The sequence below is a fragment of the Mastigoproctus giganteus genome, chromosome 8, assembly GCF_048544385.1.
Source record: "Mastigoproctus giganteus isolate SK-2022 chromosome 8, ASM4854438v1, whole genome shotgun sequence".
Taxonomy (NCBI): Eukaryota; Metazoa; Arthropoda; class Arachnida; order Uropygi; family Thelyphonidae; genus Mastigoproctus; species Mastigoproctus giganteus.
The window spans coordinates 126829505-126855562 of NC_143582.1; the positions used below are offsets into that span (position 1 = coordinate 126829505).

The 26058-nt window shown below is 37.8% G+C and overlaps 1 protein-coding gene across 1 annotated transcript in view; it reads left to right on the forward strand.

Annotated features, from left to right (window-relative positions):
- The window catches only part of LOC150081813 (mitogen-activated protein kinase 1-like), a 262012-nt gene that overhangs the window by 180203 nt on the left and 55751 nt on the right, over positions 1–26058 (forward strand). The window contains exon 9 of the mRNA XM_090379718.1: positions 242–351. Coding sequence (XP_090235844.1) covers positions 242–351 — 110 coding nt within the window. The remainder of the gene's footprint in view (positions 1–241; positions 352–26058) is intronic.

The following is a 26058-nucleotide window of genomic DNA, read 5'->3' on the forward strand; positions in this document are numbered from 1 at the left end:
CTGAATTATGTGGTACGGTCGCAGACAATCATAGGGTAATCTCCAGTGCTGTGGTCTCCTGCCCTGATTAAACGGCATGTTGTCCCAATTAAGTGAAGTAAACCCTGGCTATTTTCTCGATTGGTTGTTTTTTAAGATTTGCCCCAAATAAATGGCTGCCCCGATTAACCGGTGGTCCAAATAACAAGAATCCACTGTTTCTTAATTTTCGCTAATGTAGCTGTTATTTTTTTATTTATAGCTTTAGATCTTTTGGACAGAATGCTAACATTTAATCCACACAAACGGATTACAGTTGAAGAGGCTCTTGCACATCCATATTTGGCTGAATATTATGATCCTGAAGATGAAGTAAGTAACAGTTATTTTTTTTTACTTAAAATGCCAACATTTTAAGTAAAAAAACTGCTGTTAATTTTAAGTAAAAAAAAATTGATTGTAATTGTTGTGCTACCTCATAGATAGCACAGCAGTTACAGTCACTATTCTTTCACACCATGTGGCCCTGGATTAAAATCTCATCAAGAAAAGATGAACTGTTGGGACTCTAATTTTTCATATAGTAAAACAGGCAAACCAAGCATAGAATATAGTTTACAGGCACAGTACACTAATGCCACATAGCTTTAGTACAAAAACAAACAAAAAAAAAAAACAATTGTGTACAGCAGTTACTATCAACAAATATTAACTTGTTTTTCCCCATAATTTAAGGGGAGACAGAATTTAATAGTGTAACTTACAGTGCATATGGGAAAAAAAGGCAAGTTTTATGGTTTTTTGACAATATATTTTTTTATTATTATGTCTGTATTTAACTATCCTCTTTTAACATTCACTCCCCTTCCTAACTGCTTAAATTCAGCTGATGGTCACTTTAGAGATTTGTGACTTGTTATGAATGGTAAAATGAGGAATATAATCTGAATCTGGAATAAAAAAAAATATCGTTAGCTATTTATGAGGTAGCAAATAAGTTAAAAGTTAAAAGATTTATTCTTCATATATTCTTGTCATCCTTATCTTTGCCTTTTGTGTTGTTACTGCTGGATTAGTGAACTTATCTGTATTTAATTTTAGTAGCTCTTGCATCTGTAGAATTTTCTCCAGAAACACATTATTCAGATTACACTCTGTGACATTGAAATTGCAGCACCCTGAAGGAACAGGAATACAGTGAGGATACTTAGCGTAAACAACAGCCAAAGAGTTATGGAACACGTGATAAAAGTTGCAATGCTAATGTGTATGTGAACACATTTGATAACACAAAATGATGCTTACAATGGACAGATCGATATGATATAAATCACGTTGATCTGGTTCTGGATACATTGAGCTAAGTGTATCTCTTACAGGTGTCAAATAGCCTTCTACAGTACTTCCCACCAAGCCCCTTGCACCTGGTTCCACAGAACATCTGTGGTCTGTGCTGGCTGCAGGTGACGCTGTAGATGCCATCCAGTCATGGCCTGCACATGCTCAATGGGGGAATATTAAGGGACCCGACTGGCCAGACAGTACATCCACGTCCTGAAGAAACACGGAGGAAATCCCTATGGTATACTCGTATATTCAGCCATGCATGGCATCTTAGATCATTTTTTAGCATTTCCTGCTGAAAAATGGCGTAAGGCACCTCAGTAAAAAAAAGGGGGAGAGCAACAGGTTCCAAAATCTTAGTGACACATGCTCAATGAGGGAAAATTCCAGGGACCCAACTGGCCAGACAGTACATCCACGTCCTGAAGAAACACGGAGGAAATCCCTATGGTATACTCATATATTCAGGTATGCATGGTGTCTTACACCAAAATCTTAGTGACATAGCAGTGAGAAGTCGGACTGCTGTTGCCAAACACCAGCAACAACCTGCTATCAAAACTGATCACTTCCCATGTCATAACACCAGCAGGGTGTGCAGCATGGCATTCAGTAAGCTCTTTAGGATTGTTATGTTCACAAAATGTCTTCACACGTGTATGCAATAATCCTCAGGCCCCAAGCAGAAGTGGGATTCATTGCTGAAGACCACTTGATGCCATTCTGTATCACTATTGACAATGGGCAGTGGTCATCTTCACCACACACACACACTAATGTTTTAGGCACTCCAAGAGCCAATGCTTATTCCCTCTTATAATTTTGATATTATCTCTCTCACTTGATCCCTTAATGTGCTCCCCCGATATAAGGGAGCACATTTCCGCCCCTGCCCCGAGGAGGCAGATCTCCACTATCTAGCAACTTTGCATTCTCATTCTCTCACCTTTAGTTGGTTAGTTCTTGAACAACTTAATACAACAATATAAGTATAAAACTCACTTTTTATATATATATAAATTCCAACCCTAAATCTCTAAACTCTTAATCAATTATAAACTCATAAATAATAAATTCTTTCTAAGAACTTTCTAAACTCACAATGAATACAATAAAATAACATATATACGTATTTACATCACAGCAGCCCTACCTTCCTTTGCTTTTTTGACGCAAAGTCCAGGTAGGCCCAGTATTTAATTTCATCTTGAAAGAGCTCCCTGCAGTCATACAAGTCAATGCCAATCTTAATTTACATTTCATTCCTTATATCCTGATATATGACACATTGCCTCAGGACATTCTCAGTGTCCTCTACTGCACCACATAGGCAAAGGTTACTCTCTTCAACTCCCAATTCCACCAGTCTCCTCCCCAGACCATGCCCCGTCACCAGCATGGTTGCAAATATCCCTAATTTTGGCCACTTTTTGTTTTGTATTATTATTGCATCCTCAGACATGAATTAATGGGTGACTCAGCCCAAGTCAGAATCATCCTATCTATCTATTAGTATTAGTAATGGCCGCATGGTGCAAGAAAGCCTGTGGCTTATAATGCACCAGCCAAAAAAAAAAAAAAAAAAACCACGAATAAAACAATGATAAAAAAATAAATAATTAATAAAAGAAAAGGAAATTAAACCTATCATCCTATGTGCTTCCCTGACCCAAAGGTACTATCCAGATGACCTTTGAATTTCCCCAAACTGTCAGCCTCTACCACCCATGTAGGCAACTTATTCCAGTAATTTATAACTCGCTGGCTAAAATAAAACTTCCTGCAGTCCAATCTAAACATTTCCCCCGTAACTTGAATTTATGTCCCCTAGTTGTAGCATCATTTATAATCTTGAAAATTTCGTCCTCGTTCATTTTACTGATGCCTCTCAGAGCCTTAAACACCTCAATCAAATCTCCTCTAAGGTGTCTAGTTTCCAAACTCTGAAACTTACATATTCGAAGTCTTTCTTCATAAGGACGCCCTTTTGCCGATCTCACCAGGCGAGTTACCCGTATTTGCACCCTTTCAAGAGGCTCAATGTCTTTCTTTAGGTGCAGTCTCCATACTTGAACACAGTATTCCAGTGTGGTTTAACAAAAGCCTTATGTAATGGGATTATCACGTCTCTATCTTGCCATATTCTTAATATTTCATCTTGGAACCTTTGTTTTTCTAACTTCAAGTCCACTTTTCCATTTTGCCTTCTCATATCTGGGCAAGATCTAATTCCAAAAATTTCTTTACATATATTATTTTTTGTTGCATACTCCAAGGTTCTTTTTGCAAGTACCAGATGAACTGGTTGTTTGCTAACAACAACCTGAAGGGCTTCATTCAAGACAGTTCTGCAGGACCTTGTCACCACAAGAAGAGCAAATCTCAGAGCTGATATAAGACTTCTTCATACATGACTATTTTCAATGCTATAACTACATGCTCCACATGCATATGTAACAATTGGTAAAAATATACACTTATAAAGGAGGTCAAGAGATCTCCCCTTGATACCCCGCTGCAGTCTAACCAATCTTTTTATTTTAACATATATTAACCTCACTTTATCTTTTAGATATCAGGCATGGAGTAGGAAAGTCAATTTCTCATCAATGATCACTCCCAGGTATCCAACCGAGGATCATACGCTATGGGGCTCGAGAAAACCTTAACTGTAGATCTTCTGCCTTCGCTAAGCTTTCCTTTAAGTAAAACCATATTTGTTTTTTGGAGCAATATTTGAAGTTTATATCTCTCAACCCAAGACTACTGAGTCTACAATGCTGTCTGAGCTCTTTCGTCCAGCTATTTAACTGCCCATAAACCAACAGCACTAAATCATCAGCATAGACAATTGGTTCAGAGCCGGTCCATTGTCTTCCAGAATCTCGTCCATTACATAATTCCAACAGTAAGGACCAACAATAGAGCCCTAAGGAGCACCTCTCATCAGTTCCTTCCTTCCTTACATTTTCATAACTAGTTGTAATTGTAATACTTATCTTTTCATGAAATTGCCCTTCATAACTCCAGAAATTTGCTTAGTACAACTCAATTTCCTTAATTGGACACATGCACTCGGCCACCACAGCCTATCAAATTCCCCCTTGAAGTCAATGAGGATACATAGTATGTAACAATCTAACATTGACACCTAACTGCTGAATAGCATCAGTAGATTTACCCCTCCTGAACCCATATTGTCTGGAGCTGCACATTTTCTTTTCCCTCATACATTTTATCAAGCCTATTCATAAACAGCCTCTCTAAAACCTTTCCCAATACTGGCAACAAGGCAATAGGCCTGTAGGATCCTTATCTGGGCTTTTAAGAAGAATCCTAACATTTGCTTCTTTCCATTATTTAGGACAGAGTTTCCCAATCTTTCTCAGTTCATGGCACCCTTAGTGTCTCAGTAATTTTTTCATGGCACCCCCCTAGGCCAAAAGAAATACTTAACAGTTCCATTTATTAAGTAGTCAGATCCAAACAACTTAATAAGTAAATGTTGAAACTGTGAACTACTTCGAGCTAGTAGTTCGCGTAGTGTCCAACATGTCGAGTATCACAGTGTTTCCCTCAAAATTTTAAAATATTCTGCGGCACGCAGTTTGGGACTGCTGGTTTAGGAAATATCATTTCCCTTAAACAAACATTATATAATACTAACAACTCATTTCTATATTTACTCCCAAAATGCTTTACTACAGGATTGTTAAAATTAAAGTATCCCTATGTAGAGGGCTGTGGAGTGAGTTCTAAGACTTGTACTGAAGATAAATTTGGACAATAGGTACAATAAAGAATGCGCTTGCCATTTATTGGGAAAAAAAATTAGTTACAAAATTTGTCACTGTATGGTGCGTAACTATCTTAGTTACGATTATGCAAATAACCTATGTTATTTGCATAATCATAAGTTATTGTCACAGAACCAGTACTCAGCTCTACTGTACTGTACTGTATAAAAGCAAAGCAGTCTCTTCAAAATCATACAGTAGATGTTTGCCTGCACTACAGCAGCAATGCCAACAACACTGCAGGGAAAGGTGCTATTAGTGAATCTGTACTGTCAGAACAGCAACAATGCAGCTGTGACTATCAGAAAATTCCGGCATCAGAAGTGCATAAGGCATGGACCTCTGACTGTTCGTGCTGTCCACAAAATGATTGTGAAATTTGAAGCAACAGGACATCTTGGTGTTCAACCAGGTAGAGGTCGAAAACGAGTGGATCCTCTCGTGTTGAAGATGTGGCTATGGCTGTCCTGGATTTATCAAATCAATCTCCATGTGGGAGTGAAAGTGTGCCAGCAGTTTCTCTTGAAGTGGACATGCTGTATTCCACTGTAAGGCTAGTAATGCATCAGGTGTTGTGGTACTATCTTTACAAGATGCACGTGCTACAGCATGGTGATGCAGATATTCGTTTCAAATATGCACTTCAGTTTCTGGCACGAATGACAGTGGATATCACTTGGCCATGGAACATCCTTTGGAGTGATGAAGCCCACTTCTGCTTAAGTGGACAAGTGATTACGCACAACTGTTGCATTTGGGCAACAGAAAACCCTCGAGTTATTCAAGAGGTCCTGTTGCATTCTCCAAAAGTGACAGTGTGGTGTGGATTTATGGCCACATTCATGATTGGGCCATATTTTTTTGGAGTAACACCGACTGGACCCCGCACCTGTTCCGTCACTGGATAGTGATATTATGAAATATTGGCAAATTTCGCAATACCAGAGCTGCAACAACGTGGGTACTTTCAGGATACCATGTTCATTCAAGATCGTGCGCCACACCACATCCACTGTTGTGTCCAAAGATTTACGGATGAACGGGTCATCAGCTGTTGTTTCCAGACATCTTGGCCACCCCGATCACTGGACCTCACCCCATGCAACTTCTGGTTGCGGTGGTTTTTTGAAGAACCAGGTGTATCAGGAAGGATGTCAAACTCTGACAGATCTGAAGGACAGCATGAGACATCATGTGCTGGCTATTCCAGTTGACATGTTTACGTTCTGTTCTTCAAATGGAAACTGTTGTTGACCAAAATGGAGGACACATTGAACAATTGTAGCGCTGTTCAAGTGATTTGTATCGCCACAGCGCCATATAGTGACAAATTTTGTAACTAATATTTTTTTCCAATAAATTATTGTACCTGTTGTCCAAATTTCTCTTTAGTACAAGCCTTAGAACTCGTTCCAAAGCCCAACTACATAGAGATACTTTAATTTTAACGACCCTTTACATCCAGCAGGATTCCATTAATACCAGGTTCCTTATTTATTTTGGTTCTATCCAAAGCCTGCTCAGGTTCCTCTGCCCTAAAATCTTCATCCTCTATACTCCCCTCATATTCTTCATTCAGTCTTCTAATTTATTTCTGAATTTCAGTCTCATCAGTCTCTTGATTTTCAAGAAACAAGGAGAGCATGCCCTCCATGAAGGATGCCCAATTATATGTTCTGAAATCCCCACTCTTAATCATATGTAAACTTTCTCTGTCTTTAACTTGTCAAATGCCATTTTACAAGGTATACTCCAAACATTTTGATTCATCTTTTTTCATACAAATTCTTGCCATGCTAGTCTCTTTTCTTTCTGAATCTTGAAAGTATATTCTTTTCTTAACCTTATATAAACAGACTTTAATTAATCAATTTCTTCAGCAATTCTTGCTCTTTGAAGAATTGTTGTTTGCCTCCTGGCCTGCATTACTCCCCTCCTCCTCAGACAACTGAGCAATTCCACCAAGGCCTTCTATAATTCCTTCTGTGTCCAATTGGTGCCTCCGTAGCCAGGAGCAGCAGTGCATAGCACACGCTTCTTGATTAGACCGTGGTTCGAGCCCGTGACCACCAAATATGGAGGATGCAGAAGGTCAAGAAATTACCACCGCATATCCCCAGAGCAATATGGCCTTAGTTGCTAATGCTCCTGAAAACCAAATAACAACTATGTCCAATTTCGGCAACTCTTCATAGAACTGCCAAGAAGCCTGTTCTGATATATAGCCCACAATTTCAGACCTTTCTTGTGCCAGGCTGCTGTCCAATTTTTTTCTATTTAATAACAATAATTCCTCTACCTTATTTTCAAACTGCTGCCAGTTCATGATCCAAATCGATCCTATCCTTAACAAATGTGCTACTTACAACATTCCTACTAATTTCATAATATGCACTAGTGGTCACTCGTTGACCAACCCTCCTTAACACTCCACTTTCTAATTTTATTCCATCCTGACTCGGTTGCTATGGTTATATCTATATTTGATTCTCCGAGTGTTGATGGAAATGTGGAGGGTTGGCCTAACTTGTTGACCACATTAAGCTTATTGCTAACCAGTACTTCCATCAGTTCACCCCTTGTGTTAGTACTGTCACTTTCCCAAGTTCTAGAGTTTGCATTTATGTCCATTGCAATAATTATCCTTTTACCTCTTAATATCTCACAAACTCTTTCTAAAGCTGGATATCATCATTCTTCTCTTTCTTGGTGATTCCTTTCTACTTCTGACTCTTGTTCTCTCTCTCTTTTTTGGCTGGTGCAGCATAAGCCTCAGGCTTCCTTGCACTATATGGCTATTAATAATAATAAACTAGATAGGGTGCCAATTCATCCCTAAACTGGCAGTAGATACTCACAAAATAAATGCTTCCTATATCAGAGACTATTTCTACACATATCCCATGTGTAAAACACATTTGTGTCAATACTAAGATGGCGCCTCCGTAGCCAGGTGGGAAGGAGCAGCAGTGCATAGCACATGCTTCTTGATTAGACCGGGGTTCGAGCCTGTCACCACCAAATACAGAGGATGTGGAAAGGTCAGGGAATGACCACCGCATATCCCGGAGCAATATGGCCTTAGTTGCTAATGCTCCTAAAAAAAAAAAAAAAAAAAAAAACCAAATAACCAAATCAATACTAAGTCTTGATTACATGCTACGACAGCAGTCTGACAACCATTACCATATTGGGCAGTTCTATCTGTTACATTATAACCTCTTACAACATCAGCCATGTATGGCTCCTGCAGGGGGAGAACACCCACAGCCATTTCTTCCATCTTTTTATTTAATTGTACAGCCACATTATACAAGATTTGGCCATTCACTTGCACAACCTTAAGCTTTCTCATCATATTATTATTTGTACTATCCATAATTGGATCTATTCTTGTATTGTTCGTACACTCTTTTATACTCTTTACAGTTCCTACTTCTTATTGAATGGCCAAAGTCAAACCCTTTCTTTTGCAATTAATGCATATAGGATCACCTTGCTTTTTGATATAATCCTTATATACGTGGCCCTCTCCTCCATAGTGATCAAACATGGTCTTACCTCTACATTGGTATGGCACGTGGCCGTATGCTAAACACTTAAAACATTTAGGGACAGGGATAATATCCTTCACCCTCTATGACGTCCATTGACAGTATATTCTCTCTCTCTTCTTATTATTATTGTGCATTATAGCCTTATTTGCTAATGCGCCAATAAAACCCAACCAACCAACCTCTCTTCTTATTTCCGTAGCCAGGCGGGAAGGAGCAGCAGTCTGTAGCACATGCTTCTTGATTAGACCGGGGTTCGAGCCTGTCACCACCAAATACGGAGGATGCGGAAAAGTCAGGGAATGACCACCACATATCCCGGAGCAATATGGCCTTAGTTGCTAATGCTCCTAAAAACCAAATAACAACAACAAATATCTTCTTATTAATATTCCTCTAACTCTTTTAGTCACTTCCAGAATCCAATTATTTGCATTCTTAGCACTCACTTCTGAGACTGACCTAATTATTTCTTAGGTTATTCCATGCTTTTGTAGATTTCTCTTCCATAGTTCTGACATGAATTCCTCTTTTTCAATATCTTTATCAACTTCATATGCTATAACTTTAAGTCCTGGCTTCCTGGGAACCTCCACTTGCAGAGAAGGTCCCCAAGAAGCCAGGGAACTGCAAAGTAATAAGAGACTGATATATATCAGTCTCTTATTACTTTGCAGTTCTTTAATATCTTCTAAAGAGCCTAATTCCAACAGTACTCCTCTATCCCTAATTTTTCTTGATCTTTTTTTAACTTTGACTTTTTTCATACTAGGTCTTACTTCTTTCTGTATTTTCTTTTCCACCTCATTACTAGTTCTAATTTCATCACAATCAGCTTTAATAAATACCATATGCGTGTCCTTCTCCTGAACTGATTCTTTTGGGACATCTTTCTTTAATATTGAAGCATACATTTCAAATTCCACCTGTTGTTGTTTTGCCAATCCTTGGCAATCTCTTTTTCTTGCTTCCATAACATGCTTTTCAACAAACATTCTAATCACTCTATCCTCTAAGATATCCCACATTCCTAAAATACCGTTCATTGCAGCTCTTGTTACTTTATTTGCATCAGTAAATAGAAGAAACTTTCAGAGGTTGGTCTTCATCTTTCTTATTTCTAAGAATTCATTCCAAGTCTCTTTATCAACACCTGTCTTCTCACTTTCATCCACAACTATCTCACTTACCACTACCACTTCCTCTTCTTTCCTAGCTGTCTTCTTTGCACAAGCTCCACCAGTCTTTTCCACTACCGCATTTTTTCACCCTTTCCCACCACTACATTTTTCTCACCTTTTTCACTTATCACTTTTCTCACCTTGAGTAGGAATCCATCCTTTACTATCTTCAAATTTTCTCTAAATACTTCTCAGCCTCTTTTAATTCTTGTCTCACATGTCCCTCCAGCAATGATTCTGTTGCTGGAGGGGCAATACAAACTTTAAGAACAATAATTCAATTAATAAAATTTTAGTGGAAATTAAGTCCACTTCAACAAAACTCAGAGTCTGAATTCAAACAAACAGAGTTTAGACTTGTTCAGAGCCTTAATTCAAACAGCAAAAGATCAGGCTCTTTGGCACCACACTCTATCAAAGTTGGTAAAAGTTTTTTCTCTTTGTCCTATCTTACTTCTAGACTGCTTCGTCGACCAGAGCACTCTGGCTGCATGGAGTCCTAGCAGACCCTTCTTCGGTAACTTTCTCTAAAAGTTCTTAGGGATCACTCACACACAAAAAATAAAGTCAAAAATGTCTATGCTTTGCACTGATAAAAAGATTGCTCGTATGCTCAAGAACTTACCAAAATAAGCACTTGCCCTGGGGCTCGGCAGTGGTCAGGAGTAATCAACACAATGGTCAGTATGCATGGTAGCCCCTTTCTGTCAGTCAGTGTGCAATAGTTTTATGGGGTGACAGAGCTGATGTCACAGCTCATTGTATGATAGTTAACATATGATAGTGAAAAAGAAATGAATGAGTGTGAGTGAAAAAAAAAAAAAAAATATATATATATATATATATATATATATATATATATATATATGTACACAGGCATGCCTCAATTAACGAATAGGATGCGTTCCACGAAATTACTTCGTTTAGCGAAACTTTGTTTTCAGAGGTAAAAATACTATGGCCAGAATAGGGATACGTTCCTACGTAAAGAAAATGAAAAGCTTTTTTTCGAACAAAGAAAAGTTTTATTAAATAAACAGTCAACTTACATACAAAGTGAAATCACATTTTAAAATATGAGTCTAAAGTTAATTGTTTATACTTTTTTCCTCTTTCATTTAACAATTGCCTATACGGAGTTATTGCATTTAACACTGATCGCTTAACAATAACACTTCTTCCTAAATCAGGATCATTTTCACTAAAAAAATTTAAAACAATGTCATTTAAGCGCCTTTTTAAATCTTTGGTTGTTAACACTTTTTCGGCAGGAACTTCTTTAACTTCGTCTTCATTATCTTTGTCTTCGTTGCTAACAAGGTTTTCTAAATATTCCACTGAAAAACCATCATCTTCTGCATTCAATAAATTTCTAACATCCTCTTCATCGACATTTTCGAAACATATTGATTGAGCCATCTGGATAACTTCATTTTTAATTTCTTGGATGTTATTTTCTTCTTCTAGTACAACTTCTGGCCATATTTTGTGCCAAACTCCATTTAAGCATTTCTTAGTGACTTCTTTCCAAGAACTATCAATGTTTTCAATTGCGTTTTTAATGGTGTAGTTTTTCCAAAACGTTTTAACTGTCATTTCCTCTTTATCCTCTAGTTCAGTTAAATTGCATAATGTTCTACGCAGATAATATGCTTTAAATGATGCTATTACTCCCTGATCCAATGGTTGAATCAGGGAAGTTGTGTTTGCTGGAAGAAACACAACTTTGACAGGAATGCATGTGTCCAACGTGTTAAGATCAGTAGGATGTCCGGAGCATTGTCTAACAACAAAAGAGCTTTTTCTTCAAAGTTGTTTTTTTGACAATACCGTTTTACTTCAGGACAAAAGTGGTTAACAAACCAATCAGTAAATAACTCCTTGGTAACCCACGCTTTTCTATTTGTTTTCCATATTACAGGTAAATTCATTTTTATGTTACCTTTTAATGCCCTCGGATTTTCTGAATGGTAAACTAATAACAATTTTAATTTATAATCGCCAAAGGCATTTGATCCAAAGAGTAACATTAAACGGTCTTTGGCTGCTTTGAACTCAGCAGCTGATTTTTCTTCAATAGAAATGAAGCTTTTTGTTGGTAGCCGTTTCCAGAACAAACCGCTTTCATCAACATTGAACACCAAATTTGGTGGATGGAAAATTTTCATGTTCAATTATTTCCTTTAGTTTTTCTGGAAACTTATTTGCAGCTTCTCCTGTTAATTTTACACTATGAATCCTGGCCCGTTTTTTTAAATTTCTCGAACCAACCACGAGAAGCCCCAAAGGTTTCCGTAATTTCTTCGGTTTGTTTAGATTTCAGGTGATTAAACAAAAATAATGCTTTTTCTTGAATCACCATTTGACTTAAAGGCATATGACATGACATATCATCTATCCACAAACTTAACATTTTCTCCATTTTTTCTAAAATTGGGTTCCTTGAGCGAGTTAATCTTGCCGCCGTAACATCTGTACAATTCTGGGCAGACTGTTTTATTTTTTCTGATTGACTTAGTATGATTGCACTAATCCTAAAGAATGTACCACATCAGATTTTCTTTCGCCGCTTTCAACACGTCAGACAATATTTAGTTTAGTTTCCAAAGAAATATCTTCGGAAACTAAACTTTTCTTTGATTCTGACATTTTAACTAAAACAAAAATATTTCTATTAAAATTTACAAAATCTACGTTATGTAATTCTATCAAAGAACCTATGTCGATTATTGCAATGCGCCACACTGAAACAACATCAATCATGTAAAGGAAATGGAGGAGAGTTAAAAATCACGATCTGGCATACCAAGAAAACTGACAGATACGGATCGTTGCAATGCACCACACTGAAACACACCCTATGAAGTATAAACAACAACTAAATTAGGCAAATGACGCACAAAACTGTTATAACAGACACACCCGCAGGTCAGGAGCACTCGGGAGTACGTAACAAGTCACCGTCAGTCACCAATCGGATGATTGTCGGGCGTTGACCTTAAACTGGAATATTTTTTTATGTTAAATGGGGCTTGAAATTGCAGACTTAGTTATATCGAAGCTTCGTTATCAGAGGTAACATTAACAGAGGTATGACTGTATATATAAAAAAAAAAACTTGGAAAAAAAATTTATAAAATATAAGAAAAAAGTATGTAAAAAAAAAATGAGAATGAGATTGTGAATGGAGTAAATGTGTCTCTTCCCCACCCCTTCACCTGGTGGGTTCCCCACTGCTGGCTAACATGTCCTACCCCCAGAGCGGGATGTGCAGTTTGACCTTCCTACCTGATTCGATGCTACGTGGAACTGACAACCATCACCAACGAAGACATACTTTGAAGACATGACTTTGCTGCCGACATGCAATTTGATGATCTGAGCTGGGTACTCTAACCCGGTTCCCTTTAAAACCCCATCCCCAGGCAGGGGAGGTAGGAGACAGGTGTTTGTCTCCTCCCTACCCTGCCTCCCCCCCATACTTTGCCTGGTGGGACTCGTCTCTACTGACCTCTTTGGGAGGATGCCTACTCTATTGTCCCTATTCTTCTGTCTGTTTTCCCCCCATCTATCACTAAACCAACCGAATACACCCCTTAACAATGCCGCCAAATTCTAGTGTACCCCCCCCCCCCCTTTTTTTTTTTTTTTAGGCTTGCCACTGAAATCCTTGAAAATTAGGTGATGGAGCCTGCCAGAGTACTCAAATAATCTACTGGGTGCTATAGGTTCCTAGGGACCACCTACCTCCTCGTGGCAAAGTTTGGGCAATGGTAGGTCCCAACGGCTAAATGGTCAGAGAAACAAAATAACAACAACAGCTACACAACAGACCACTCCCCACACACTTTTTAAATCTCTGGCCTCCACAGAGTTCTGTGTCACTCACAAAGAATACAACGCAGAGATGGGGGGGAACCTCTGGTGCCGTCAGACAACTAACACACTTTACACTGTATGATAGTCAACATGGCTGTAGATATAGTGTAAACCTTATGGGAAGATAAGCTGATCCTCCCATTCTGTAGTTCTCTGCCATACTCCACTACACATTTGATGAGCAATCTATCTTCCTGCAGCCACTGTTACCAACATCTGTGCACTGTGGTATTGTCACAGCCCACACTTTCTGCTACATGATGAAGCGACCATCCAGCCTCTCAAAGGCCGATAATTTGCCCTCTGTCAAAGTCACTGAGCTGCTGATATTGGTGGTGAATGTGGTATCTCAGCATTCTCTACAATCCCATTGCACTCTGAAATTGGTTCCTGTAAGATATAAGCCTTTTGGCTGCATCACATGCTTTACTTTGAATTCCATGATCTCTATATTCATTTTTATATCAGCCAAAGCTTCCATCCAGTTGGTCCCATATTAATGACTTGTATATCTCAATGCAACTCATCTGCCTACTGATTTGAATGCAATTTTGATCATTCCTTCTGGCTGCTGAAATTTCAGTGTTGTAGAGTGTATATAATATACATTTTTTAATTTATAGGAAGTGGGGAATTAAATCCTCATGTCTATTTAGTCACATTGTGTGTTATTTGAAAAATGCAGGTGTACATAGCACAGCAAGTGTATTGTAACATTCTGATTACCATAATGTTAATAAAAAATAGATTCCTAGGGACCACCATGCTTTTGTTTTTCAAAAATATAATTATTGATCGATACACTATGCCAAATTTATCCTGACCTATTCACAAAAAATGTAAATCAAAATCATATTTGGTGTGCCGAGCCATCTAGTTTAATTTTACATTAAAAAATATGCTGTTTGTGATATATAGTTCAAACAGTAAAGTGAACTGTGACATAAATGTCACATCACATGGTGTAATTTAAAATAAAAAGAGAGAGAGGAAAAAAGAAAAGACAAAAACACTGTCTCATAGTGATTTAATGTTAATAAATTAGTAACAAGTTCATGAGATAAACTGAATTTGATTACTCATTATTTTTCCCTTGTTCAAATGCAGGGTGTCTATAAATTATTCACCTGATTATGAAGTTTGATTAAAATTTTATTGTAATAGGTATTGTAAAACGGTTTGCTGCACTTAAAAAAGCAACTCAAAGAATTTCTTATCACACAACTGCACTTCAGTAAACCTCCACATGGATACCTGTGGTAGCATGTAGAATGTCAAGATGGTGGCCGATTTCATTCCAATGTTTTGAAGCATCTCTTGAGAAATGGAAGTCACTGCCTGTTTAGTCCAGTCTTTTAACTTTCTCTGATATCGTTAACTTTTTTGCATACACCTTGTCCTTTACGTAGCCCCGTACAAAGAAATCCATAGGTATGATATCTGGAGAATGAAGAGGTCACGGAATGGGACCATCCTGACCGATCCATCAGTTAAGAAATTTTTTGTTGAGGAAATTGCACACATACAAGCAGCAGTGTGATGGTGCCCCATTTTGATGGTAGAATATGCGGCTGCCTATCTTCCAGCTGAGTTGCAGTGTACAATTTAAGTATATATCTGAGTAATTTTAGTGTTCACAGTGTTTTTGTGGGTTAAAAAATGGTCCCATCAACTGGCTGAAGGACAGTGTGCACCACACGTTTACCTTGGGACTATCATGCTCATGTTCACAAACAGAGTGGGATTTTCAGATCCCCAATTGTGTCTCTTAACGTTATCAGACAGGTAGAATGTCACTTTGTCACTAAAAACATTTTCAGTGTTGAATCAGCTACTTGATGTTTTACTTGCTACTGAAGACTGTTGTGTGATAAGAAATTCTTTGAATTGCTGTATTAAGTGCAGAAAACTGTTTTATGATACCTATTACAATAAACTTTTAATTGAGCTTCATAATCAGGTGAATAATTTATAGATACAAAACTTTTAGTACATACTTATAAACATCCGTGATTAGTTATTCAGAGATGTGGATATCTAATTGATATGCATATATGAAAATAAAATATGAAGCGAAAAAAGTCAATTGTTTTCTTTTGAATGTTCCTTTGGGGTTGATAATCATAACTGGAAAATAACCTGCATGTGGTTCCAAGTATTGGATGGAACCATGTCCAAGCTATTCTCTGTCATGTCACTCATTCCTCCTACAGTGTTAAATACTGATCTCATATCACAGAAGCATCAAACTGTCCATTATGGGATGGATGATTAATAATCTTTAAGTTTCAAAAAACAGGCCTTACTCCTTACATTCACCTGGTGTGCATAAACATGACCAAACTTTTAAGGAGGCCATGTCTGAGATTTATGATGCATAGCTAAACTTACATCCCCAAAGAGATTAACTCTAGGAGGCCCTAGATGCTTAAGAGAAAAATTATAGGATATTAATAATATTGTCTATACTGTATATCGGTACAGACAATAAAATTTGCACCTGTTGACAGATGAAATAGACACAAGACGTAACCATACCCACCAAAAGTGCACAGAGAAAACTTGAGAAAAAAAAAAACGGTTTTGTTAAATCCTTATCATTGAATTTATTTCTGCTGATAGATTAATTATGTAATGAAACACTCATACCATATGAGTAATCCAAATTAGTTTAAGTACTAAATGACCTAATTATATTAAATTTGATACCACAGCAATGTTTTAGGATCTTTGCAGGACCTATCATTACATCAGTTTACTAGGCTAAAATTTATATAGAGTAAAAGGAGGCATAAAAATATATAGATGTGTGATGATAGTATTATGTTAAACAAATAATGACATGTTCGCTGCCATCTATGTTTGAGCGGTCTTATTGAATGTGATGTAATTTTCAGAATGTTGAGCAGCAACTTTATTGCTTCTCAACGTTGAGAAAATTCATAAATAATGGTTGACAAGTAAAAGTCTGGAATTCATAGCTAAAAGCAAACACTTATATTTTGGGCTGAGCTGTAAATCATAACAACCCTAAAATTTTATCAAAGGTTTATTCCATGTACATAAACTAACTTCAATGCAAACAAGGAACACATAAAACTGTATACCAGGTCTATAAACAAAAATCAAAGTTTGCTGTAAATAGCTCAGAATCAGTGTGCTGATATTCAGCAGTTGCTAATTTCGTGTGCCTTTACTTTTACAGCACTTGCTTAATTGACCATTTAAGAATGACTGCCTGTATACATTAAGGCACATCACTCTGGTGCTGTTTAATGCTTATGTGCATCAGAGGAAGCAGATGTGTTAAGCAGCAGTCCTAGATTGATAGCCAAGGAGTGAGATTATTATCAGGTATGTTTTAATAGATTCTAAGGTGTGTGCAAAATTAATCGATTGTTATTTAACTATATTTCATTATTTGTGTAACATTAACATTAGCTTTTATTATTTTTAATAGGCTTCAACACATATATTCATATATTAATATTAGGGTCCTGAAACATCACCTCTCTATCAGTTTGGTGTAATTAGGTCATAAGTACTTAGTAAACTACTTTGAATTACTGATATGGTATAAGAATGTTTCATTACATAATTAATCTATGGATAATCAGCATGTATTGTCATTCTCAAATTATCATTTCTGTTGGTTGAGAATCAAATGTTCACCAGTGGAACCATAACAAGAATCCCATTTTTTGATCTGCTTTTATCACATCTCTTAATAGGGATAATGTTTATATAACATTAAAAATGAATAAAAGAAGTTATTTCATTATACTTTACTTCATATCTCTTATTGATAATTGCTTTTAAAGATGACAGTTCATTTGTCTGTGATGAAAGATATATTTAACAAGTTTTTTTTTTTTAATTCTACTTCTGTTAGCCGCTGTTTCTCATTTTGACTAGAACTGCTACAGGATTGGGATAATTGAGCTGTTGGATACTAATTATAATCTGTGGCAATAAGCTGTAATCAGGGCACATGCTAATAGTTCCATATATTCAGACATAATTTTTAACATTTTGGTTAGAGAATCTGTATCGAGAATTTCAATAGTAATATACAAGTATGAATCTCTTTGGAATTGCTCAGAAAAATTTAATATTTGTAACCCATAACAGCCAAGAATCATATAGCATTATAAACTGTGTAATAAATTGCAATGGTGAAAATGCATTGCGATTTATTTTACAGTTTAATAATTGAATGATTTCTAAGTTACACTGAAATGAAAAACTTCTTGGTAAAATACATTTATTACTTTTAACATTTTTTGATAATGAAAATTTTATTAAGAGAACTATATAGCACTACTGCTAATGTTAAGTATAAGGTTGTTTGATACGTTTCTAGCCTTTCTTAGAAGGGAGATGGTTCATAACTTGCAATACTTTTTTTTTTTTTTTTTTAGGTTATTGAAGTTTGAGCTTGCATAAATGGAAAAACTTGAGCATGGAACTGTAATAAAATATCTTTTCAGAAAGGAGTTATCAGGCAAGAATATTCATGAAAATATGACGAAAACATCAGGAGAATTTGTCCCATCATGTGCAACAATGCAGTAGACATCCATCAACAGCAACCATTCCAAAAAAACTGCACTGAAGTTTGTGATATGGTGTTTGGTGATTGGTGACTGTTAGAGAAATAATAGAGGCCACAGATATCTAATTTGAATAGGTTAAAAACAATCTGTCAAATGAATTAGGTATGGTAAAGGTTTCTGCATGATGGCACTCCTGAGTTTCAATACCTGATCAGAAACATCTTCAATTCAAAACTTTAATGCAACTTCTTGTTCTTTATTAATTAAATCCTGGAAACTTTGTAACCAGATATGTAATTATGGATGAAACATGACTTCATCACTAACAGCCAAAGTCAAAACTGCAATCAAAACAGTGGAAAACATGCTAATTCACCACCTCCAAAGAAAGCCAAGTCAGTCCCATTGGCATCTGTCTTTTGGGATTCAAAAGGGTTAATAATGGTAGATTATATTCCATCAGATAATAACACCTTCTGTGCTAGGCTAGAAACTTATCAAACAACTCTTTGTAATTCTAATAGATATTTAAATATTGTAGTGTTTCTGTTTTTGATGAACAGAATACACTAGACTAATAGCCAATGGGCTCAAATGCTTAGTGCAATGCCAAGACAAACACATGTAAAGTGCTTCCACAATATCAGATGAGATGTTTGTAGCGAGCCTATTGTTTCCTCGCAGTTACGTTTAAATTTGAGGCTATTGCTCAAACCTGTACAGTTATCTTAATGGCACCTTACCTTACACTGAAGAAGTTTTTAAAAGAAAGCATACTAAAACTTCTTGGGAGACGTGAAATTAAAAATATATTTATTCTATTATTTTTATATCTCAGTTGCATGAAATATTTGTTAAATTTCAATAGCAACTGCATTTCAAAATTACATTAAATAATTTTCATCTGTTTTTAAATAATGCCCCTACAACACTAAACATTCTTTCTATATGGTCAAATGATGGTAATCCTGAATTGTGGTCTAAAAATAGATTTCGTAATTGAAGAGATGTTTTGTGTGACAAGTAATGCTGGATTTTGGTGGTGTGGGACCCTGGCACATAGTTTTAGCATTAGCATTAGTAGAGGCATATGATGCAAGAAAGCAAGCTTATTCAGCATCAGCCAAAAAAAAAAAAAAAAAAAAACTACTCCCATTTCACCCCTCCGTTCGTTCGAAATACCTGTCCAGTTGAGCTTTAAATTTGTTTAGGCTATCAACTTCAACAACAAGTGATGGAAGTCGGTTCCACCAAAGGATCCTGCTCAGGTGGCTAACAATCTAAACGAGTATTTTGCATCTACATTCACGCATGAGGAGTTATTCAGGAAGGAGAATGATGTAGGTAAAGTAAACATTGGCAGTGAGCTGGATGATTTTGTAATAACTGAGAGGAAAGTGGAGGAGAGATTGTTGAGGATAAACATAAAAAAGGCACCTGGGGTGGATGGGATCTATCCAGTTATATTAAAGGAGGCAGCAAAGGAAGTAAGCAAACCCCTAGCCATAATTATGAGAGCTTCTTTGGACTCAGGGGAGGTACCCATAGACTGGAGATGTGCAAATGTGATCCCAATTCACAAAGGAGGATCAAAGGCTGACACAAGTAATTATAGACCTGTTAGTTTAACTTCTGTTCCAGGTAAATTAATGGAGGCACTGGTTAAAGAAGCACTGCAGGATCATCTAGACAAGAATTCAGTTATAGCTCAGACGCAGCACGGTTTTGTTAAGGGCAGGTCTTGCCTGACCAATTTGATTGGATACTATGATGTAGTCACAAAAGAACTGGATGCAGGGAATAACTTTGATATTATATATTTGGATCTTAGAAAGGCTTTTGATACTGTTGCACATGGAAGACTGCTGCACAAATTGGAACAGTGTGGCATTGGAGGCAAATTGCTGCTATGGATAAGGGGATGGTTGAGTGGCAGAAGACAGAGAGTGGTAATCAATGGACACTGCTCAACGTGGACTAATGTTATTAGTGGAGTTCCTCAGGGTTCAGTGTTGGGTCCGTTGTTGTTTTCGGTGTTTATGAATGATATTGATGATGGGATATCAAGTTTAATGTCCAAGTTTGCAGATGATACAAAGGTTGGCAGGGTTGTTAAGGACACTACTGACGCTATGCTGCTGCAGCAGGATCTGGAAAGGTTGAACAGATGGGCTGAGAGGTGTCAAATGAAGTTTAACATTGACAAATGTAAAGTACTACATATGGGAAACAGTAACCCCAGAGCAACGTATCAACTCTGCGGTACTACACTGACAGGGGTGGAGAATGAAAAGGACCTGGGGGTAATTGTGCAGGCAGATATGAAGTTCTCTGAGCAGTGCAGACGAGCTGCAAGAGTAGCTCATGGTGTCTTGTCAATGATATACAGGAATTTTTCTAGCAGGGATAAGGAGGTGATTATTCCCTTGTATAAGGCAATGGTTAGGCCACATCTTGAGTACTGTATACAGGTCTGGAGGCCTCATTTCAAGAAGGATGTAGAGCTGCTGGAACGGGTACAGAGAAGGGGAACAAGATTAGTGAATGGAACAAAGGGTTGCTCTTACGAAGAAAGGCTTAAGTTTTGCAAATTACAGAGTCTGGAGACTAGGCACCGGCGAGGTGATCTGATAGAGGTGTATAAGGCTTTGAATGGTTTGAGCATGCTCAATACCAATGGGATTCTTCATCTTGCTCAGAATAATCACCTCAGAGGGCATAAATTCAAATTGAGGAAGGACGGATGTCGGATAGATGTGCGGAAATTTGCCTTTGGCCAGCGGGTGGTTGGTTGGTGGAACCAACCAACCACCCGCTTTTAGAGGACATTTTCTAATGTTTGCCATATATATAAGCTTGTAGGTTATTTTAATGGGCTATGAACAAATTGGAAATATAAATAGATTTAAAGGCAAAAAAATGAAGACTTAATTACAGAATGAGATGCAATTAAGCTAAAAAAGACCACACTGTTATACTAGCCACCACCAAAAGTGCATTACATATACATCCTGTAAGTTCATTGTAGACCTTGTAATCATCCTGTCCTGGGTACAGGAGATTACATTACTTTTTTTAATCTGAATTTGGGCACCTCTGTAGCCAGGTGGGAAGGAGCAGCAGTGCGTAGCACACGTTTCTTGATTAGACTGGGGTTCGAGCCTGTCACCACCAAATACGGAGGATGTGGAAAGGTCAGGGAATGACCACCGCATATCCTGGAGCAATATGGCCTTAGTTGCTAATGCCCCTAAAAAAAAAAAAAACCAAACCTAATCTGAATTTGATATTCATTTCTGCTGGATCTGTAGCCAAATCAGCAGTGACCCTGAATAATGCTTGTCTGCTAGTGCCCTATAAAGACTACCTACAAGTAATACAAAAGAAACTGGTTTCTAAATAGCAATATACATGGAAAGAAAAGACTGCAAAAAATTATATGACATTAAGCAGTGGCAATGAGATTGAACAGTGGCAATTCTAGTCTGAACAGGAATCATAAAGGAATTGTTTTCTAGCTTAACTTTGCATAGGACATAGTCATCATACGTTCATTTCTGATGAGGGTTGATGACCTTCCTGTGTGAATAATGTGACCACTGTGACACATTTTTACCAAGTGTCCCAATTTTAATTTTGCATGCCATTTATGTTTCAGCAGTTTAACCATTGACTGAGCCTTATACGTTTAGTCAGACTTTAAGTGACAGAGAAAATGTCGCAAATTTTAAAATTTTTACAATCTAGACGAACAGGTTAATGCAAAGCATCATTTTAGTTCGTAGTAGGTCACCAAATTAGCAAACTAAAATGATGCTTTGCACTAACTTATCTAATAAATTTCCTGTAGTCTGAGGCTTTAAGCTCTGAACACTTTACAATATGTAAACTTATACAAACATACAAAAACCATTATGACCATTCCGTGTTTTAGCAATCGGCCATTCCTTCCACCCGGTAGCACATGTGTTGTGGTGAGAACTGGTAAATCTGATAATGCAGGTTCCTGGAATGCAATCCATACAAAGTACTTGATTGGCAGGAGCAAGGAATGTGGTCTGATGGGTACTGGTTGGAATCTTGTGGGCTGTTAACAAAGTGCTGTAGTTATAGTGTTCCAAGACTGGATGAATAGTGAACAGAGCAGCAGTTGCCAAGCCACTGGCAGGCACCCATGCCTCATGAATGGTTGGGATGAACATAGGCTGTCTTGTGCGAGGTGTTAGAAGAAAAATGGCCGACCATGGACTTTAACCAGAAATTGACCAGAAACGTCTCCAAGATTAAGGCACTTAATCAAGGTATCCATGGTTATGGCTACCCATCACAATGACGCTTAAAGTTTGAATATAAATGCATCATTGGACCATTGACGACTGGAATTGCCCTTTCCAATGAATCATGTTTCCTGCTATGCCACATGAATGGTAGATAAAGGATACAATGAAAACTGCAGAAAGGAATCACTCTGATGTCCTGTTCCAACAAACAGACAGATGGCAGCAGTGTTTTGGTGTTGTACATGTTTTACTGGGAATCTCTTGGAGCCTTCATACCACACTTTGAATGCTGAAAACTACTTAACTTATCCATTGTGGTTGATCAGGTACACGTCTTCATGGCAATTCTTACCAAATGGCACTGGTGGGTTCCAGCAGGATAGTGCACGTTGCCAATGCTGTTCGAGAGGGGTTCGCTGAACACAAAAGCCACTTCCAGGTGCCACTTATGGCTGCTGAATTCACCACATGTGAATCCCATAGAACATCCTTAGAATTATGTGGATCAACAGATCTGGTGTTTGGATCCTCCACCATGAACTATCACAGATCTACAGGATACAATCCGTGTAGTGTGCTATAACATACCTCCTGCAACTTTCAGAAGCCTTACAGAGTCCATACCTCGCTGTTTGGTGGCGGTATTGGTTGGTAGCAAGAGGAGGACATACTCATTTATTAGGTAGGTGGTCATAATGTTTCGACTGGATAGTGTACATAAATGTTTCCCCCCCCCCTCTTTTAATACTTATAATATACACTTATTATTTACCTGTTTCTGATTTTATTTACTGCCCATTTATTTCATATACCTTAACATGGTAACTTTTATGTTTTTATTTTCGACTTGGCACATCACTGCCACTATTCCATAAAAAATCAAACCAACCAACTTTTATACTAATTGCATTGATTAGGCTCCCTGTAGTAATTGCACCACTGTACACTGATAGGTCTGGCCAACTATTATAATTAGAATTTTCTATTTTCAATTTCATGGCCAGTTTCATCTTTTGTTTTTTGGAATTCTTGCTGAATAACATGTTTTATTTCAACATAGTTCTGATTGTTATCGAGAGAATCTTCATCTACGCAATGCAAAGATGGCTGTCAAAATTATAGATTTTGCCAGTACTATCAGGCCCCGGGTGCCAAGCGTTATAGTGATCAAGCGATTCTCAGTGATTTCTAGAGCGTGTTTCTCGCAGCTGCAATTTTTGTTCATTTATAAAAGTTTTTTTACTATTTCATTAAATAATAGTAAACTTAGTCTTACGATCTGTAACTAAGTTTCAGAAAGGCAGATCACCTTTCTTTTTTCCATTTAACTAACATACTAACTTTTATACCGCTTGGTCACTCTAGCAGCACTGCTCCTGCCTCCCCGTGGCGGGGCCGGTAACCTGGGAGAAGAAATCCACTCTCCCAGGGCTGAAAGGAGCAAAGATGGATAACAATACGTTCCCACCTTTAGAGCCTTCGAGCTCAAAACTAGCGACAAAACACACTGATGATGACTTTTCCCAACCCAAGAGATGAAAACAAGTCCTCAAGAGGAGATACCAGCATTCCTCATACTGCACTCTACATCAGACCAGCCTTTGAATAAATTGTCCCCATTCCTTGTGCAAAAATGCTTAGAGGCTGTTGCAGGTTCACCAAAATCAGTAAGGCGACTCCAGTCTGGGGATCTTCTGGTAGAGACCACGAAATCCCAGCATTCTGCAAAGTTATTAAATCTGACAACTTTCGGCGGACATCCAATAAAAGTCACTCCCCATGCCACCCTAAATTCCTCTAAGGGAATAATTGCAGAATGGGACCTATTAACCGTATCGGAGGAGGAAATAGTCAAAGAGCTATGAGAACAAAGAGTCATCCAAGCCAGGAGAATCATGACTCGTAAAGATGGTACGCTCGTTCCAACAAGGAGCATAATCCTCACTTTTAGCTCTCCCATCTTACCAACATCTGTCAAAGCAGACTATCTCCATTGCCATGTCCGACCCTACACCCCAAACCCAATCAGGTGCTATAAGTGCCAAAAATATGGACACTCTCAGACTGCATGTAGAGGTGAGGCAATATGTCCTAACTGCGGTTCAAAGGAGCACAACTAATCCGATTGCAATGCTACCACTCCTCATTGCCCAAATTGTAAAGGGAATCACCCAGCTTTCTCCAAAATATGCGAACTATGGAAGCAAGGGAAAAAAATACAGAAATATAAAGTGGAGAACAAAGTCACTTATTCAAAGGCGAGAAGAGAAATAATCAAAATGGAGCCAAAGCATACGTATGCCACAGCTGCTAAATCAGTAAGTATCCAAACAGATGTTACAGTTCCTCCTAATACATCTATCGCGAATTGGGCACGATCCATACTCACTTCTCCCAAACAGTGTCCTTCACAACAAACAACTGAACAAGCCAGCAATACTCCAATCTCCATTCCAGTCGATGCGTCTACAACAATGAAACCAAAAGCTACAGAAACCCTAATGGTGCATCCACGGATTTCAAAGGAAATAGATATTGATCAGCAGAATAATTCAGATGATGGAATTTTAGAACTTCACACAACTGATGAGATGGACATGACACGTCCTTTCTTTCCTAAGAAAGACAAAGTAAAAACAGAGAGGTATAAAAAAAAAAAAAAACAGTCTGAAACAAAAACAACTAACAAGAATGCATAATGGAAAGAATTCTTCAGTGGAATTGTAGAGGCTTTCGTAATGCAAAAGACGACTTGCATGATCTCGTCAACCGCTATGAACCAGCATGTATATCCCTACAAGAAACCTATTTAAATCCACAAGTTTGTCCTACCATTAAAAATTATACCATATTCAGAAGAGATAGGAGTATCGACTCGCCGGCCCGTGGAGGCGTGGCGATTCTTGTTAGAAATAATATTCCATCTAAGCTTGTTGCTCTTCAGACTCCTTTTGAGGTAGTGGCAATGCGTGCAGAAATTGGCATGACTATTACAATAGCATCTATATATATATTCTTCCAAATTCCTCATTCTCCTCAGAAAATCTAGAATATCTAATAGACCAGCTGCCACCTCCTTTCTACTTGCTCAGAGACTTCAATGCTCATCATTCGCTGTGGGGTTCTCCAACAATCGACAGAAGAGGTAAACTAATAGAAACTCTTCTCGATGTGTGTCAACTTACCCTTTTGAACACTGGTGAGCCTACCTATATTCATTTTTATACAGGATCCATGAGTGCAATAGACCTTTCAATCTGCTCTCCCTCCATATGTACTAATACGGAGTGGTCTGTTCTTGAAAATCCACTAAATAGTGATCATCTACCAATTCTCTGCAAGCTGCAAACACGGGTAAACTCCCCTTTGCTGGGTCGCTCCAAATGGAAATTTCGTAGGGCACACTGGAATGAATATGCTTCAAATGTTCAGTTAGATGATGAACTAATTCAACTCCAGCCCATAGATTATGTCACACAACATATAAC